This window comes from Arvicola amphibius, chromosome 2, assembly GCF_903992535.2.
Source record: "Arvicola amphibius chromosome 2, mArvAmp1.2, whole genome shotgun sequence".
In the NCBI taxonomy this organism is placed as follows: domain Eukaryota; kingdom Metazoa; phylum Chordata; class Mammalia; order Rodentia; family Cricetidae; genus Arvicola; species Arvicola amphibius.
This window is the reverse complement of record NC_052048.2, coordinates 84,833,995-84,849,776: the sequence shown is the minus strand read 5'-3', so window position 1 is coordinate 84,849,776 and position 15,782 is coordinate 84,833,995. Positions and strand designations below refer to the sequence as shown.

General features: G+C 36.9%; 1 protein-coding gene across 2 annotated transcripts in view; it reads left to right on the top strand.

The window, feature by feature from the left end:
* Positions 1 to 15,782, top strand: part of Ccser1 (coiled-coil serine rich protein 1) — a 626,740-nt gene that overhangs the window by 515,252 nt on the left and 95,706 nt on the right. For both annotated transcript variants that reach the window (XM_038318799.1, XM_038318800.1), the window contains exon 8: positions 1,443 to 1,526. In XM_038318799.1, the coding sequence (XP_038174727.1) occupies positions 1,443 to 1,526 (84 nt within the window). The remainder of the gene's footprint in view (positions 1 to 1,442; positions 1,527 to 15,782) is intronic.

Sequence of the window (15,782 nt, the reverse complement as noted above, 5' to 3'; positions counted from 1 at the left end):
TCAGTAATGGTGGCGGGACTTGATTACCTGACCTGGCTCTCAGTTAAGATGGTGGTAAAGTCACCTGGCCTCAGGTAAGATGGTGATAAGGTCACCTGACCTCAGTCAAAATGGTGGCAGTCACTTGTGCTCAGTATACTATGAGCATTGAAGAGTTTCCTGTCTGTTAGGAAATGGGGGATGGTGAACAGAGGTCTGGAAAAAAATGTAGAAGGAATGAAATAGTTGTATAATTTTGTCTACAGATAGTGCTGAGATCAGGTAGAGGTTCTATTCATGAGTAGAAGATGAGAAAATTGAGAATTCTGTAATGGATGTGGGTGTAGAAACTGAATGTGCTTCCAATTGAGAATGTCAAATCTGCAGTGAATCCTAGTGACAGGGACTACTGAAGCATCCTAGGCACATCATGGATGATGTGAGTGTGGCATGGCCATGGTTTAATAATTAATACTTAGATGGACATGGTAGTGAAGACCTCCAAAGCAGGGAGACTCTTACTCAAGTGTCAGGATAACACAACTCCCCAGTAACTCACGAGAGACTTTCTTTGCTGCAATCACACAAGGTTTACTGACAGGACAGGAACCAGTGCATTGAGGCTGAAACTCATTTCTCATGCAGGGGTAGGGAGTTTCACCCCAGGTAGCCAGGAGAAGGGGTATTTAAGAGAAGAAACCACAACCCAGTAATCCAAAGAGGGTAAGATGGGCATCATTGGAAAATTCCGAAAATACCAGTGATCATTGAAAAATTCCGAAAATACCAGTGATAACTACAAGGGGGTAACTCCCTGTTTCTCAAGATTATTCTCAAGATTATAATCTAATATTATCTTCAGCTAGTTCCTGAAACAGAATCACTGAACCGGCTAACCTAGATTTTGGCTTTATTTTTTCTGCTAGATTTTTGGCTCTATTTTTCCTGCTAGAGGAGTTGGATTTATCTGGGCCTTTCATCAGCACACACCTTTAATCCCAGCCCTCTGGAGGCAGAGGTAGACAGATCTTTGTGAGTTCCAGGACAGCCAGGGCTGTCCCAAAGTAAAGCAAACAACCAACCAAAAGAGAATTAATATTTAATTACACAAGAGAGCAGAAGTATGCCTTGTAGAGTATACTTATTTTTATTACATTGATTATATATACCCAAATATGATAAAAAATTAAGATTGATACATGTTTCTTCTTAAGCACCACAATGTTGACAAATAAGCACCAAATAGAAAAATTTTAACTTCTATGAAAAAAATCACATATGTAATGTTTTAGATACATACTCTTTTTGTTGTATACCTTTGAAATGTTAAAAGAAATGTCACATCATGGAGACATCTGACTATATTAGTCACACACAGTTATTTCCGTGAATGAAGAAGGCTTTTTTTTTGGCAAGAGTAAAGTGAAAGCGAGAGGGCTAACCTACCCTGCTCTCTTTTGTAGGATCTAACGAAAGATGAATGCTCGATGCTGAAGCTGCAACTGAAGGACAGGGATGAGCTAATTTCTCAACTTCAAGCAGAGCTGGTAAGTGATTGGCTGACACAGCTGGTTGCTTTTCAGGGTTGTTTGGTATAAACCTTAAATCTACTGACATTGCTATTATTATTTATAAGTTTAACAAATAATTAAATTTTTTTCGATCTTTAGTAATGAAAACTGTAGTCCTTTGATGACAGAAAGAAACTGCGTTTTATATGCACAGCAATTTGCATGCGATTAGAAACGGTGCAATCTTTTAGTTGTGTCTGGAGTCAGAAAGACTAAGGCCATGTTACATTTTGTATTCGTTGTGATTTCTCTCCCTACTGAAATGCCTAGGGAGAAACTTTACAGTATGAAGGAAGACATTGATTACTTTTGTAAAGCAAAACAGATTTTAATTTTATTTTCATGATCATCAAATGGAGCTGTTTGTCAAAGCTTGGTAGAATTTCCAATTCATGTGCAGCTCTCACAAAATGTGAGTGTGGTTAAGGATGGAAATAGGGAACTACATGTTTAGAACATATTGCTGTGTAGAACTGTTGTTTCTCTAGATGTTTCCATTTATATATATTGTGAACAGCAGTTTAAAATGATGATCAGTACTCTAAAGAGAAATAAAATCATAGAATTAAAGAATAAGTATTAAAAGGAGAATGCTAATCATCAAGAGTTCTTAAGATACCATCAAAATAAATCTAACACAGTAGAGCACCCTGACACTTTGTTAATGTCACAAAGTGAATCCTAGTTAAAAACACTATAAAATGATTTAACAGTTGATTATATCAATTTTGATATATTACATAACTATAAAGTACAGTTAAGTCAAAAAAGAGTTACAAACCTTTGAGGACTACTGTCCTGCTATTATGATGTCAAATTCATAGTATAATTTATAGAGTCTAAACAGCTGTCAGTGTTTTTACTGAACCTTGCCCCATTTTTAGACTAGAGTTTGACAGTTACAAGCCTGTTAGTATGGCTTCAAAAACGTCTAACCTACTACATAAAAACGAGGACCATTTCCTGTACTCTAAGAAATACCCCATTATACAAAGATCAGCAGCATATTAATAATACAGACAGTATTACTACATAATGAAAACATTGTATAGGTAGGTCAGTAGTTCTCAGATTTCCTAATGTTGTAACCCTTTAATACTGTTCTTCATGTTGTGGTGATTCCTCAATCATACAATGATTTTGTGGCTAATTCATGACTGCAATTTTGCTAATGTTATGAATCATGATACAAGTATCTGATATGCAACCCCTGTTGGGGCTCTGACCTGCAGTTTGAAAACTACTGTTCTAGGTCTATACTGTAACCAGGCTTTTTTTATATGCAATAGGAAACTGTCTTTGCATTTAACACATATCAAGTATAGATACCTATTACCAAATGGAGTAATCAATCTTAATTAACAGAATATCTGTTCATTCACTTTAACAGGGAGTGTTTATTTTCAATAATTAACTCAGAAAAATATTCATTTTTCTTTTCACCATCAGTTTGATCAAATTTAAAACAATGAACAAGAAACAGACCTTTCTTTCTTGGGTGAAATGAGAAAGAAAATCATTGCTTCTAGAGCCAATGCTACAGCTATAATTACAATAATTCAGCTCCCTTTGCTCTAAAAGAGGCTTGAATTTACTGACACCCTAAAATGACATACTTGTGAGTTTTTTAAATTTCCTTTTCTTTAAACTTGAGATGTCCAAATTGGCAACTTAGCTTCGGACTTTTCCAAAGTAATAATCAAGATACCATTTCAGTGTCTGTGCTGCACATTCGAATGTTTTAATGAAAGAAAGAAATTACTTTTGCAGTGAAGTTTGCTTTGATAAAGAGGACTTTAAGTTTGGAAGAAGGTGTGATGATTTGAGAATAAAGAAATGATAAAAAAGACAAACAAAACTAGATCTAAAGAAAGCATGAGTACACAAGGGCATAGAACTCTACAAATTGCTGCAATCTCTAGAGAATAGGGACCAGTGTGGTCCTGATGTTGAGAATTTTTTTTCTGTTTTCAGTTTGTATTTGTTTGTTTGAGACACGGTTCTACACTATATCTCACAATGGCTTAGAACTTACTTTATATCCTTGCTGACCTTTGAACTCATTCAGTTCTCAGACTTTAGTTTCCTAAGAACAGAAACCACTATGTTTATTTAGCTGACCACTGCCATTCAGACTTTTCATTTCTGTAACTAATACCTGAAAGGAAAAAAAAGGTAAAGAAGGAAAGATTTTGGTTCATGGTTTCTGTGTTTTCACTTTATGGTCAATTTGTTTAATTTTTTTAAGCCTATAGTAGGGCAATTCATCATGGATGAAGGAATGATACAGCATTACTCTCCCAGGGGCTCTCTTCCTCCACATCAGCCCACAACCCACATTTCCACTACCTCAAATACTCTTTTCCAACTTTGAATGCGTCAGTTGATTACATCATTCATCAGATTAGAGCCACTGTGATGGAATTTTTCTCAGAATTATTTTCAAATACAAGTAGCAATGCATTTCACTAACCTCCTACCAATTTCCCAGTCTAACACTGTCAATAATTGATGGAGGACTTCAGCCAATCGCGTGCTGTATAAGGTGCCCCCCCGGGGGGAGGGCTCCAAATAGCCTATAGAACCATCGATGTGCGCTTGTTTTTGGTTCCCTGTGCTCCTGGTGTTTGCAGGATCTTTGGTCATGTAAGTTTCCCCTTTTTCCTCAATTATTAAAAACTAAATCTTTTGTATTGAGCTGGTCTAGTTATTTATCAATCGACCATGCCCCTACAAATAATAAACATTAATTGTCACATTCACCTTGATAATTTCATCTGCTGTGAGAAGTTAATTGGTGGTCAGTGAGTGTTGGTACAAAAGAGAAAACTGTGAATCCTCTTTTCTAGCCATCTTGCTAACAACCATCTTCCCAATCTTCTCAACAGTGCCATTGTCACATTACTGTGACTGGTTGTTCTCTCAGATTGGTTTCAACGTCATCTTTCTCTTCCCCAGTGTATATCAGGAGCAGTCTGCATGTGTTACTAGATGTCTCATGTACCTAAAAGCTTGATGCATTTGAGTACAATTGCTTTAGAGGTAACATACTAATTTTCTGTCCATCAGTGAAATAGTAAAAATAAGCATATGCATGTATACAGATACCCAGGGAACTAGAACCCTACAAAAGAGATAGGGCTTTTCATATATATATATATATATATATATATATATATATATATATATATATATATATCATATAAGGAAAGTGTTAGAAAAATAATTTCTCATAGTCCTGTTTGGTTGGGAGTCTGAGATTGGAGTGCCAGCATGGGTGGGAACCAGTGAAGACTGTCCCTTGTTGATGGGTGGCCAACTCCCCACAACATATACAGGGAGGAGGATAAGAAACTCAGTGGTCAGGTGGGTGGTGGTGGTGCACACCTTTAATCCCAGATAATCCATCTGAGGGTCCCACCTTATGATGTTATCTAATTACAATCACCTCCTGGTTTTCTGTCTTCCAAGGGAAATTAGTGTGAGTGGGGGAGGACACAGTTCAGACCCAAGCACCAAGATGTGCTCTTGCTTATTTACTGTTATCAAATAGCATTTTTTTCCAGCAAGTTCTGCTAGATATTTCATGAAGTATCTCCTTCTTCCATCTCCGTTATTTCAGAAATATTACCATAATTTTATACTCCTTGATTCCTGAGTCTGTATACGTTATAAAGCATGAAGATGCTTCAAAATTCAAAATAATCATTTGATTTTCCATTATACATTTGTACTGTTTGACAAAAAAAATCAAATTTAATAGTTGGATCTCTAATGTGAGTATATTTTCTATCCAGATTTTCAATTTATTCCTTTCTGTGTAAAAAGGAAGGCAATAAGCAATTAGTTCTCTTAGGAATAATTTCAAGGAGTCTGATATTAACGCCTCTGAAATTTTCATGCGTTACTTACTTTTATGAGCTTTAATGGTTTTTGACAGATAAAAGTAATGATTTACAATATTTTATGATGTTTGAAGGAACTTTAAATGGTAAAATATCATCTTTTATTGAGGTTGTATACATAATAGGGCAACTAATTGGCAGGAAAGGTATTACACACTGCGGCCCTATGTGCTATAGCAGAGAGGAATGGGTCAGCAGTGGGAGCATCTGCTCCAAGCTGTTTCACCCCATGGAAGAGTCATCATGGTCTGCCAGGAGCACACCAAAGGGCAAATGCTGTTATTCATTCAGGCTTCTTATGTAACGGATTTTGTTCTTAAAAATCATAGCTGGGCAGCTGCGTGTAGCTGCACGGAGACTCGCAGAACACATGTGACCAGGGCGGCGGGTGAACAGACGGTGTGGCAGCGGGTTAACGGCACAGACCCAGAAAATAGACATAAAGCTTTATTAAAGGAGAGAAGAGAGAGAGAGAGAGAGAGAGAGAGAGAGAGAGAGAGAGAGAGAGAGAGAGAGAGAGAGAGAAACAGAGAAGGGGGAGAGAGGCAGAAGCAGAAGCAAAGCTGCCTCTCTGAGAGGAAGATGGAAAAGAGAGTGAGCTTAGGCCAGAAGCTGAAGATCAGCATGCCTCAGCAGATGTGGAGGGAATGAGCGTGGCTTGTCTCTTAAAGGGACAGGGACCAAAACCATAACATTCCCAGGTCTTCCTTATAATAAAAAGCAGATTAGACACCACAGTTTGAAGGAATTGGGGCGGCGAATTCTCAAAACTGCTTCCTGCTGATTGTGGGCATCGTCGTTGGGGGGGTGGGGGGAACCTGAGCGAAGGCTGGCTGCTGGTCACATCCTGGCATAGCTAGTCTCTTTGCTTCTGACCGGTGTCTGTGGCATGGAAATGTCTGGTGTCTCTAAGGTATTGGCAGAACAAAGAACAAAGTTAAATTAACAACAGTACTTTATGTTGACCATGAGGATAGGTGGCTTACAAGAGGAAGATCTTGTCTCCATATCTCTCTGTCTCTTTCCTAATGGCATTCTTGTCCTCTCCCTTTTGTCCTTGCCATCTCATATCCATCCCCACCCCCTCTCTCTGCAAAACTCATATGCACATACTCAGGGAGTGACACTTTTAAAAGCTCGACTGCTATCTAGTGGTCTTGGGTCACAATGTTCAAAACTACAGATGACTAAAATCCTGTTTTTAATCCACTCAGACTGTGTTGATTTTGTCATGGGAGCCTGAGCAAACTCATACAATGCCATGTATGACGCTGGAATTTGTTTGATCATGGTCCATGTAGGTGGATTCATATTTTTGACATCATTTAGCTAGGTCTTTTAATGATTTTTTTGAAATGCTGAACAGTATTCAAAAATTGTGTTCAACCCATTCAACTTTTCCTTCAAGTTTTATATGTTGTTGTTTTAAATCCAGAGCTCTTGTTTTCATAGTTTGCCTCCTGAATCTGTTCTTCTAATCTCTTTGTTTTCTAGCAAGGTTAAGTTTTCATTCTTTTGTATTTCTTTTAGAATTGTCCTTAGCCACCAGTTTGGTATTCAGTAATAACCATCTGTTAATGGTATAATGATTATTCAAACTTCAATATCATGTTTTAAGCATAGAGGAAACATTAAACTCTTAGGTATATGTAGTTAAATGTTTTTTTATTTATTTGACTGCTATTGTGTTGTTTTGTCTTCCAAGACATCTGTTGTGCATGAAGTCCTTGTGTTTAAATTGTTTTTCCTAGGGTCATAGAGTTCTTGGGATCCACAATTACTCGTCTGTCTGTTGGTATCTGAGACTTAGTCTTCCTATATAGCCCAGGGTTTTCAGACATTTGCTGTGGAACCTCGGTTGGATTTGAATTCATGATTTTTTTTCTGACTTGACATTCTACATGCTGGGATTATACAAAGCACTACTGTACCCTATCTCTGGTGTCCCCAGCAGTGTTGGAGACTTGTTTGGTAGCTATAGTTAATTCTAGAAGAGAACAAAGTGCTGAGCTTTCTCTCTTCTCCAACACTGATGAGTGCCTGAACTCTACCACATGGACTTCAATTCTGGTTTTTCTCATAGTGTCCTTTCACCTCAGAAACAGTGAGTGTCACTGCAGGAAGGGATGATGGTAGGGAACACTATTAAGGATACAACCTTCTTTTGAGACTATCATATATTTTTCTGATGAGCACAAACACAAATGATCCCCCTCTTCAATCATACTTATACAACAAAAGGACCAATGGCATCATGTGGAGCCTGGAGTTCTAAACTGAGTTTTATCAGCTTCACTTTGGGTCAGAAGATGGACCCTGTAGGAAATGAAGTGAGGAATTACCTTCCTCTCTCTTTCTGAGCAGACATTTGCTTGAAGAGAAGAATGTGGCAATACAGAGTCTGTATCATTTCTAAATATTCCTAATTACCTATGATACTGAGATTTTAGGTACTTCTCTCTCCTCTTTCTCTCTCTCCATATATATATATATGTAACACCCGATTCAGTGTTACCCCCTCAGTACAGTTCGCACGCCACTGTACCTTACGCGAGTTGGACAAGGGCCTGAGGAGATTGAAAGAACACACAAAGAGACCTGGGTCATTCGAAAGGAGATCAGCTGAATGCCCTTTATTAAACCTTGGGGAAAATCTTATATATCCCACTGCTGCCCAAGGAATTCCACCCAGGCAGGTGGGAAATTACTATGTCTAACTGCTGCACAAGGACTTCCCCCCCCCCCCAGGCAGGTGGGAAATTACCATACCAACAATAGAGTCAACAATGCCCTACAGCTAATCACGGGGGGGGGGGGGGGGGGGGGGGGTAGAGGGAGCACAGGAACAAACAGGATGCTTAGTCATCTGACCAGAAACTGTCCTCAAGATGATCCCCAGGAACAAGGGCAGACCCGAGCCCTACATATGTATATAAACTGTATATGTATGTGTGTTTGTGTATAAATATATATAAGCTATTTTCTTTCGTTTGCTTGGGATGCTGTAAAATATAATATAATAGCTTCATTAATTCATAAAGAACAGAAATTTGCTTTTTACCATCCTAGATGAAAAAGACCAAGATCAAGGCACTAGCCAGGGTGGCCTTGACATCTTTGCTTTCAAAGTAGCTCTTTAAACTCTGTCTTTCTGCAGAAGAGAATTGACAGTCTTACAGGATAGATCAGAGGTGTGAAGTTACGTCCCATTTCCTCTGAGTTAGCATTGGTCCATTCCGGAGCCTGATGTTTTCTATTGTCTTCCTTTCAGTACCTGTTGCCTTGAATATTCAAGCCCCCTCCTCATGAATACAGGGAGACAAATTGAGAACATAGAACATAATATTTAATGTACATAAAATGATCATTAGTAGTGATTTGATAGACAAACCTATATATATTAAACACAACATACTAGGTTGCATATATTTTATATAGTTACAGTTTATAAAACTGTGAAGAAGGTATTATAGATTTTTAGATTCATAATAGTATAAGGAATAAAAACACTTATGTTTCAAAACTCTGGAATAATGGATAGTATTTATATTTGCATGATGAGAATTATCAGTTCTGCATTACATGGTTGGTTTGGTAGCTTGCATTTTGTTCCTTTGTGTTTGTTCATTTGATTACTTGCTTGCTTGTTCATTTTGTGGGAAAGGTCTTGTCTCTGGCTACACTTGAATTTTCAGTCTCCTGCCTCTGCCATAATCTAGGCTTGGTATCATTCTTTATTACCCTTTATTACCCTTGGTTCAGTGTTTCATTTTAATGATAAATACATATTGCTTTCATCATCAGAAAAAAAAAGTCAGATACTTTTGTTTGGAAAATAAATTAAGAATTTAGAAAAGTTTAGTGGGTCTTGTTCTTGTTGTCTGTAAGGAGGGGGGCACAAAAAACATCAGAGAGGAATTTGAATTTTCATACCTCTTGGTAACTGAACAATAAGAGTCCAATTTTATTGATTTATTCTATGTGATATTTTACTTAAATGCTACAAAATATAATTAAACAATTCACAAGGAATGATTACTTAGGACCATTATGCGTCATTGGAGAATAAGGAACTGAGCAGGAGGTGAAGGAAGGCGTTGCCACATGGCTCTGAGACAAGCATCCTGGAGACTGAGAAGGGTGGCAGCTAACAGGCAGTTTATATCAGAGTCAAGGATCAGAATTGTGAATGCTGGGAAGAGTTTTTATAATTAATAATATTCAAGAATATTTAAATGTAAGGATTTATTTCTGTATAATGTATATGGAGTATCGCATATGTTGGAAAGATAATTCTTCAAACCACCACTAAGATATTAATGGCTTACTCATTTACTTAATTAAGATACTTAATGAATACAGTATGAATTAGAACCAATCCTAAATACAGTAGATGAATATATTTGTACTGATCAGAATAAATTATGATAGGATGAGCTATTTATGTGCTTATATAGTTAACTTTATTAATCTGTTTTAAAATGGAATTATTTTTTCGTGCCTCTTTAAAATTTTAGTCTCTTTCTCTTATATTTAGTTAATGTCATGTTGAAGAATAGCACATAATTTATTTTTATTTCTAATATGAAATTGAGGGAAACTGCAAACATTATCCTCATGTGTTAGAGTAAACCTGAAACGCAACCTTGTGCTTTAGAGAGTGGATGCATTCTATTAGATACCCAGTAATCATGTAAGTAGCTGCAGTATTGTCATAAAAGCTTTGAGGTTTGGGGGGAAAAGTGTGTTTCATATGATATAAAAAAAAACTAAAGCCATCTGTATATTTGCCAGTTACCTATAGGTTCATTCAAAACATTTTATATAAATTGATAATATCTACTTATACACAAAATTAATCTTTTAACTCTGAATACTAGAACTGAAATGTCCTAATTTGTGTTGATCTGCCATGCTATGCACTAGGGTTTTTGCTAGTAATGTGGACACATAATACTCTTGGTAAAATATTAAATGAATATGCAAAGATGATTTTAAAAGAAAAAACAAATTATGAAAGCCTCTCAAGATTCTGGATTTTCTCATGTTCATCTGTGAAAATGTTCCTCTCCAGATGGTTTTCCTTGTCTTCTTGATTGAGCTACAAGGGTTAAGTGCAGCTTCTCTGTGGCTTTTTCTTTGTAAATATTCACTCCCACTTATAAGGAACATGGGTGTGACCCATTCTGTATTCATTGCATTATTTTTGTTCTTTAACCAAAGACTGACAACACACAGCTTAAGAGATGAGGGGTTTATTTCGTCTTATTATTCAGAGATGTGTTCCATCACATGGAGAGGGAATGGTGGCTGTAGGGAGAGCTACCCGATGCCCTTACTAGGCCTTCATCCTCAGCTTTACCCCTTTTAGAAATGTTGGGGCTGTTTCTTCCCATCAAAGTGACCATGCAGAGACTAACCAGTACGGCCTCCAAAATAAGAATTCCATTATTCCATGAATGAATAAAGAGCTTGTACTTATTAATATCACACATATATACTGTTTGAGAGTAGTGAAAAATATCAGTTTCTAAGTCTGCTACCATATATTTCAGGGTAGAACAAGCAGCAAGAGGTTATACTTATTGTACAGTATGGAGAGAATAAGATCTCTATTTACTATTTCTGCCTATTAAAATTCTAAGTATATCACTGCTAAGATTCCTCCTAAAAACATCTGTGTGTGTGTGTGAGAAAGAGTGAGTGAGAGAGATCTCACTGTACCTAATTGTATCTCATTGTATCTAAATGAATCTCATTGTAACTATTCTAGATAATTAAATTATAAAACAACAACTTATCATATAAATGTTACTTATTTTTAGTGTATAAGAAATTTTAAAATAAAATCTAGCTAGGCAAACTTGCACTTAGAGTGATGAAAACCAAACATTGCATATTTAACTCGTAGCTGCCAAATTTGTAACTGTGAAGTGCATAGCTAGCTTCAATATAGTTTATACCTTTAGTTATGCTAAGAAAGCCTGTATCAGCTATAGACTCAAAACCTAGCAATGAGGGTATAGAACTTAACCTAATGAATTCCAGCATTTACTGAAACTGTTTGGGGTATTTGTTTAAATTTAATAATAAAGACTATCTACTAAGTGGAAAAAGATCTTTCCCAACCCCACATCGGAAGACTGATCACCAAAATATATAAAGAACTCAAGAAATCAGACATCAAAATTCTAAATATTCCAATTAAAATTAGTTACAGAACTAAACAGAGTGTTCTCAACAAAAGAAATGACCGAAAGACACTTAAGGAAATGTTCAACATCCTTAGCCATCAGGAAAATGCAACTCAAAACAACTCTGAGATACCATCTTACACCAGTCAGAATGGCTAAAATAAAAAAAAAACAATGATAGCTTATGCTGGATAATAAATATATGGAGTAAGGGGAGCACTCATCCATTGCTTGTGGGAATGCAAACTTGTACAACCACTCTGGAAATCAGTATGGCAGTTTCTCAGAAAATTGAGAATCAACCTACCTCAGGATCCAGCAATACCACTCTGGGGCATATACCCAAACATAGGATGCTCAATCATACCACAAGGGCATTTGTTCAACTATGCTCATAGCAGCATTATTTGTAATGGCCAGGACCTGGAAACAACCTAGATGCCCCCCAACCAAAGAATGGATAAAGGAAATGTGTCTGTCACATTTACATAATGGAGTATAACTGAGCAGTAAAAAAACAATAACATCTTGAAATTTGTACATAAATGGATGGAACTAGAAAACACCCTCCTGAGTGAGGTATCCAAGACCCAGAAGATGAACATAGTATGTACTCACTCATAAATGGATACTAGCTGTAAAACAATGGATAATGAGCCTATAGTCCACAACCCTAGAGAAGCTAAGTATCAAGGTGAACCCTAAGAAAAATGTAGGTCCCCCTGAGAAGGAGAAAGAGATAAGATCTCCTGACAAAATTGGGAGTATGAGGGTGGGAGAAAAGGGAGGGAGGAAGGGGTGGGGGATGGGTTAAAGGGATGGGGAGGAGAACTTGAGGGAATGGGATAGTCAAGAAGGAGGAAGGACAGAGATAAGAACAAGGAAAGAATTTTTTATTGAGGGAGCCAATATAGGGTTAGTAAGAAACCTGGCTCTAGAGAAATTCCTAGGAATCCATAAGGATGACCCCAGCTAAGACCCTCAGTAATAGTGGAGAGGGTGCCTGAACTGTCCTTCCCCTGTAAACAGATTGATGAATATCTTGAATGGTACTATAGAACCTTCATCCAGCAACTGATTGAAATAGAGGTAGAGACCTGCATTGGAACACTGGGCTGAGCTCCCAAAATTCATTTGAAGAGTGGGCAGGGTGAGAATATGAGCAAGGGGGCTAAGACCAGGATGGGGATACCCACACTGAAACAGTTTACCTGAGCTAATGGGAGCTCACCAACTCCAGCTGGACAGTAAAGGAACCAGCATAGGACAAAACTAGACCCCTTGAATGTGGGTGACAGTTGCATGGCTGGGGCAGACTGTGAGGCCACTAGCAGTGGCACCAGGATTTATATCTACCTACTGGCTTTTTCTAAACATATTCTCTTTGGATGTATTCCTTGCTCAGCCTAAATTTATTAGGGAGGGCCTTGGAACTTCCCCAAGGCAATGTGCCTTACCCTATCTGAGGAATGGATGAGGGTGAGAGGTAGAAGAAGGTTTAGGGAATAAAAAGAGGGGAAGGAGTGGGAACTGGGATTGTTATATAAAATGAAAAAATATAATTTGTTTTCTTTTTAAAAAAAGAAAGGAAAAGAAAAAAATTTATTTTTTGACAAATGTCAGTTGGCAGAAGTGTCTGTTGCTAAGCCCATCTACCTGACCTGATCTCCAAAGTTAACATGATTGGAAGAGGCAACATTTCTCTACAAAAGGTTCTCTGACCTCTACACACAGCCAAAATGCAATGCTTAGCAAATTTACAAACACAAACACACAAATAAATAAATGTGCTAAAAATGTAAAAAATGAAAGCAATGGTGTATGCAAGTTATGTTTTAGTTGATCCTTTTCAGTTTTTAAGTATTATTTGTTTTATGTCCTGACCACAGTTTCCCCTCCCTCCTCCCCTCTTAGCCCCTCCTCCTCACCTTTTCTCTACTCTCTCCCCATCCACTCCTCCTCCATTTCTATTCAGAAAAGGGTAGACCTCCCAGGATATTGTCAAAGCATGTCATGTTAAGTTGCATTAAGAATATATGCTTGTACATTTTAATTCATACATGAAATATCCCACTAAACTTTAAGACCTCCAAAACTGGTTTTTGGTTCTTATTGATCATGTTTATTATACATGTATTTTAAGTAATGTTCTCACAAAAACCACATTTTCTGCTCATCACAGAGAGGTTTCAGTAGCTCCCAGTGACTCTTGTGTTTTCCGAAATGATATACTTGTTAAAATTGTCTTAGTTTCAAACTCATATTTATGAAGTTCAGTAAAGTATTGGGCAGTTATATTTTTCTTCAGGCCTTTGCTAATATTCATTTACCATCATGCTCATTATTTAATAATAAGTTTTTCTTACAGGAATGAGCATATTAAAATGCTGTTCCAGGTATCCAACATGGTAGTTCTGAGATGAACATTTATTCTCTCATAAAATAGAATAAAAGTCATCTTTAGAAAGTCTAGTAATATAAAAGACATTAGAAAAAGGATCCCTTGTGTTATTAAGTGTTTTCCCTCTCATTCAAAATAAATATGAACTTGATGTTCTTATTTTAATGCGATAAACAACAGTGCCTTCTCAGCCCTCTGAGAGATCATTCATGGGATGCAGGCCAAGGGTGAGGATGATTTGTCAACACTTGAGTAGCGATGCATGGAGTGCTAAGGAGCCATGGAGCTGAGGTGTTTTGGAAACATGAAGGCACTGAAAGTATAGCACAATGTGTATTCTGTACCACAAAGAGGTTGCTTGAAATAAAAGTACAAGAAATGCATATAGTTAAATATCACTTTGTAAAGAATCTGGAGGGAAGAATAATTTCATTTGGTTTAAATATACATTTAGGATTCAAATTGAATGAAATTGTACACCCTTGAAGATTTAATAACAGAATAATTCCTACTTGATAAGAGAAACATCATCCTTCATGAAAATCACATCCTGAATTCAGCTTGAAAGAATTTCCCCACTTGCTCCTCATGCTATTATAATTTATAGTATTATTTCATGCCAGTCATTTTAAGATAGAATATTATAGTCCCGTGGAAGATTTACATAAGAACAGGCAGCTGTAAGTACTTTCAAATCCTCTTTCTTTTTCATATTTAGGAAACATTAGGGACAGAAAAGAAATAGATTAGGTATACTTAAACATTATTAAAGTGTCAGGCTACTTTCGTTCTTTTTCCAGTAGAATTAATTGCACATATTCCAGAAAGGGCTTATCTCAGCAGTAATTACTCTCCTAGTCAGCACTGGAAGACAGATGTAGAATATGAATCTGACAATATCCTATGATACATAATGGGGATTAGCCTCTGGTTCCTTCCACACTCCAGCACCCTGAAGAAGAGCTGCCAAAAGATACAATCTTTAATATTTCCACAGCAGTTATTGTAGCAATCTTGCATACTTGTTTAACTCTTCATCACTGAGTGTTGTCATATTGCAGTATGTCATAGATACAGAGAAATAATTGTTGCATATTTTAATGCCAGTAGGACAAGGGTTTACTTTTAAGTCATAGAGAGACCCTAAAAGGAGTTTGTATCTCCACTGATCAAGTGAGGTACCTGGCAGAAGGTAATGTGCATGTAAATTGAAACAGTTGAGAGTTTTTATATTTTCTTAGCTCCTTCTATCAAGTATACCCTTCAATTTCCTCCTCCATTTGATTTTTACTTTTCTATAAATGGATATTCTGGATCTTTCTGTTAAATATAAAATATAGCCATTTAAATATGCAGAATGTAAGCTGTGCAAAGACATAGAGTTAGAAAAAAACACACTGGGTGATATCAGAAAGAATACAATGGAAGGGTGCATATGTGTTCAAATGTATACCAATGGATGAAAATTACAGAAATTTCAAGATCAAATTGACTTTTTCTAGGAATTGACAAATAAGGCTTGAATTTCATTTGAAGATTTAGGAAAAAACCCTTTCCTTATAGTTTTTGCAATAATAGGGAAACAAGATAATACAAAAGATGTATTGGCTACTTCAGAGTACATCCTGCAAGGTCTTGAACACAGAACTTGGAGGAATTAAGCTGTAATTGACCGAAAACCTTCCTGAGAACTAGCTCTCATAGTATTTAAATGTAATATGTAAGCTGCCAT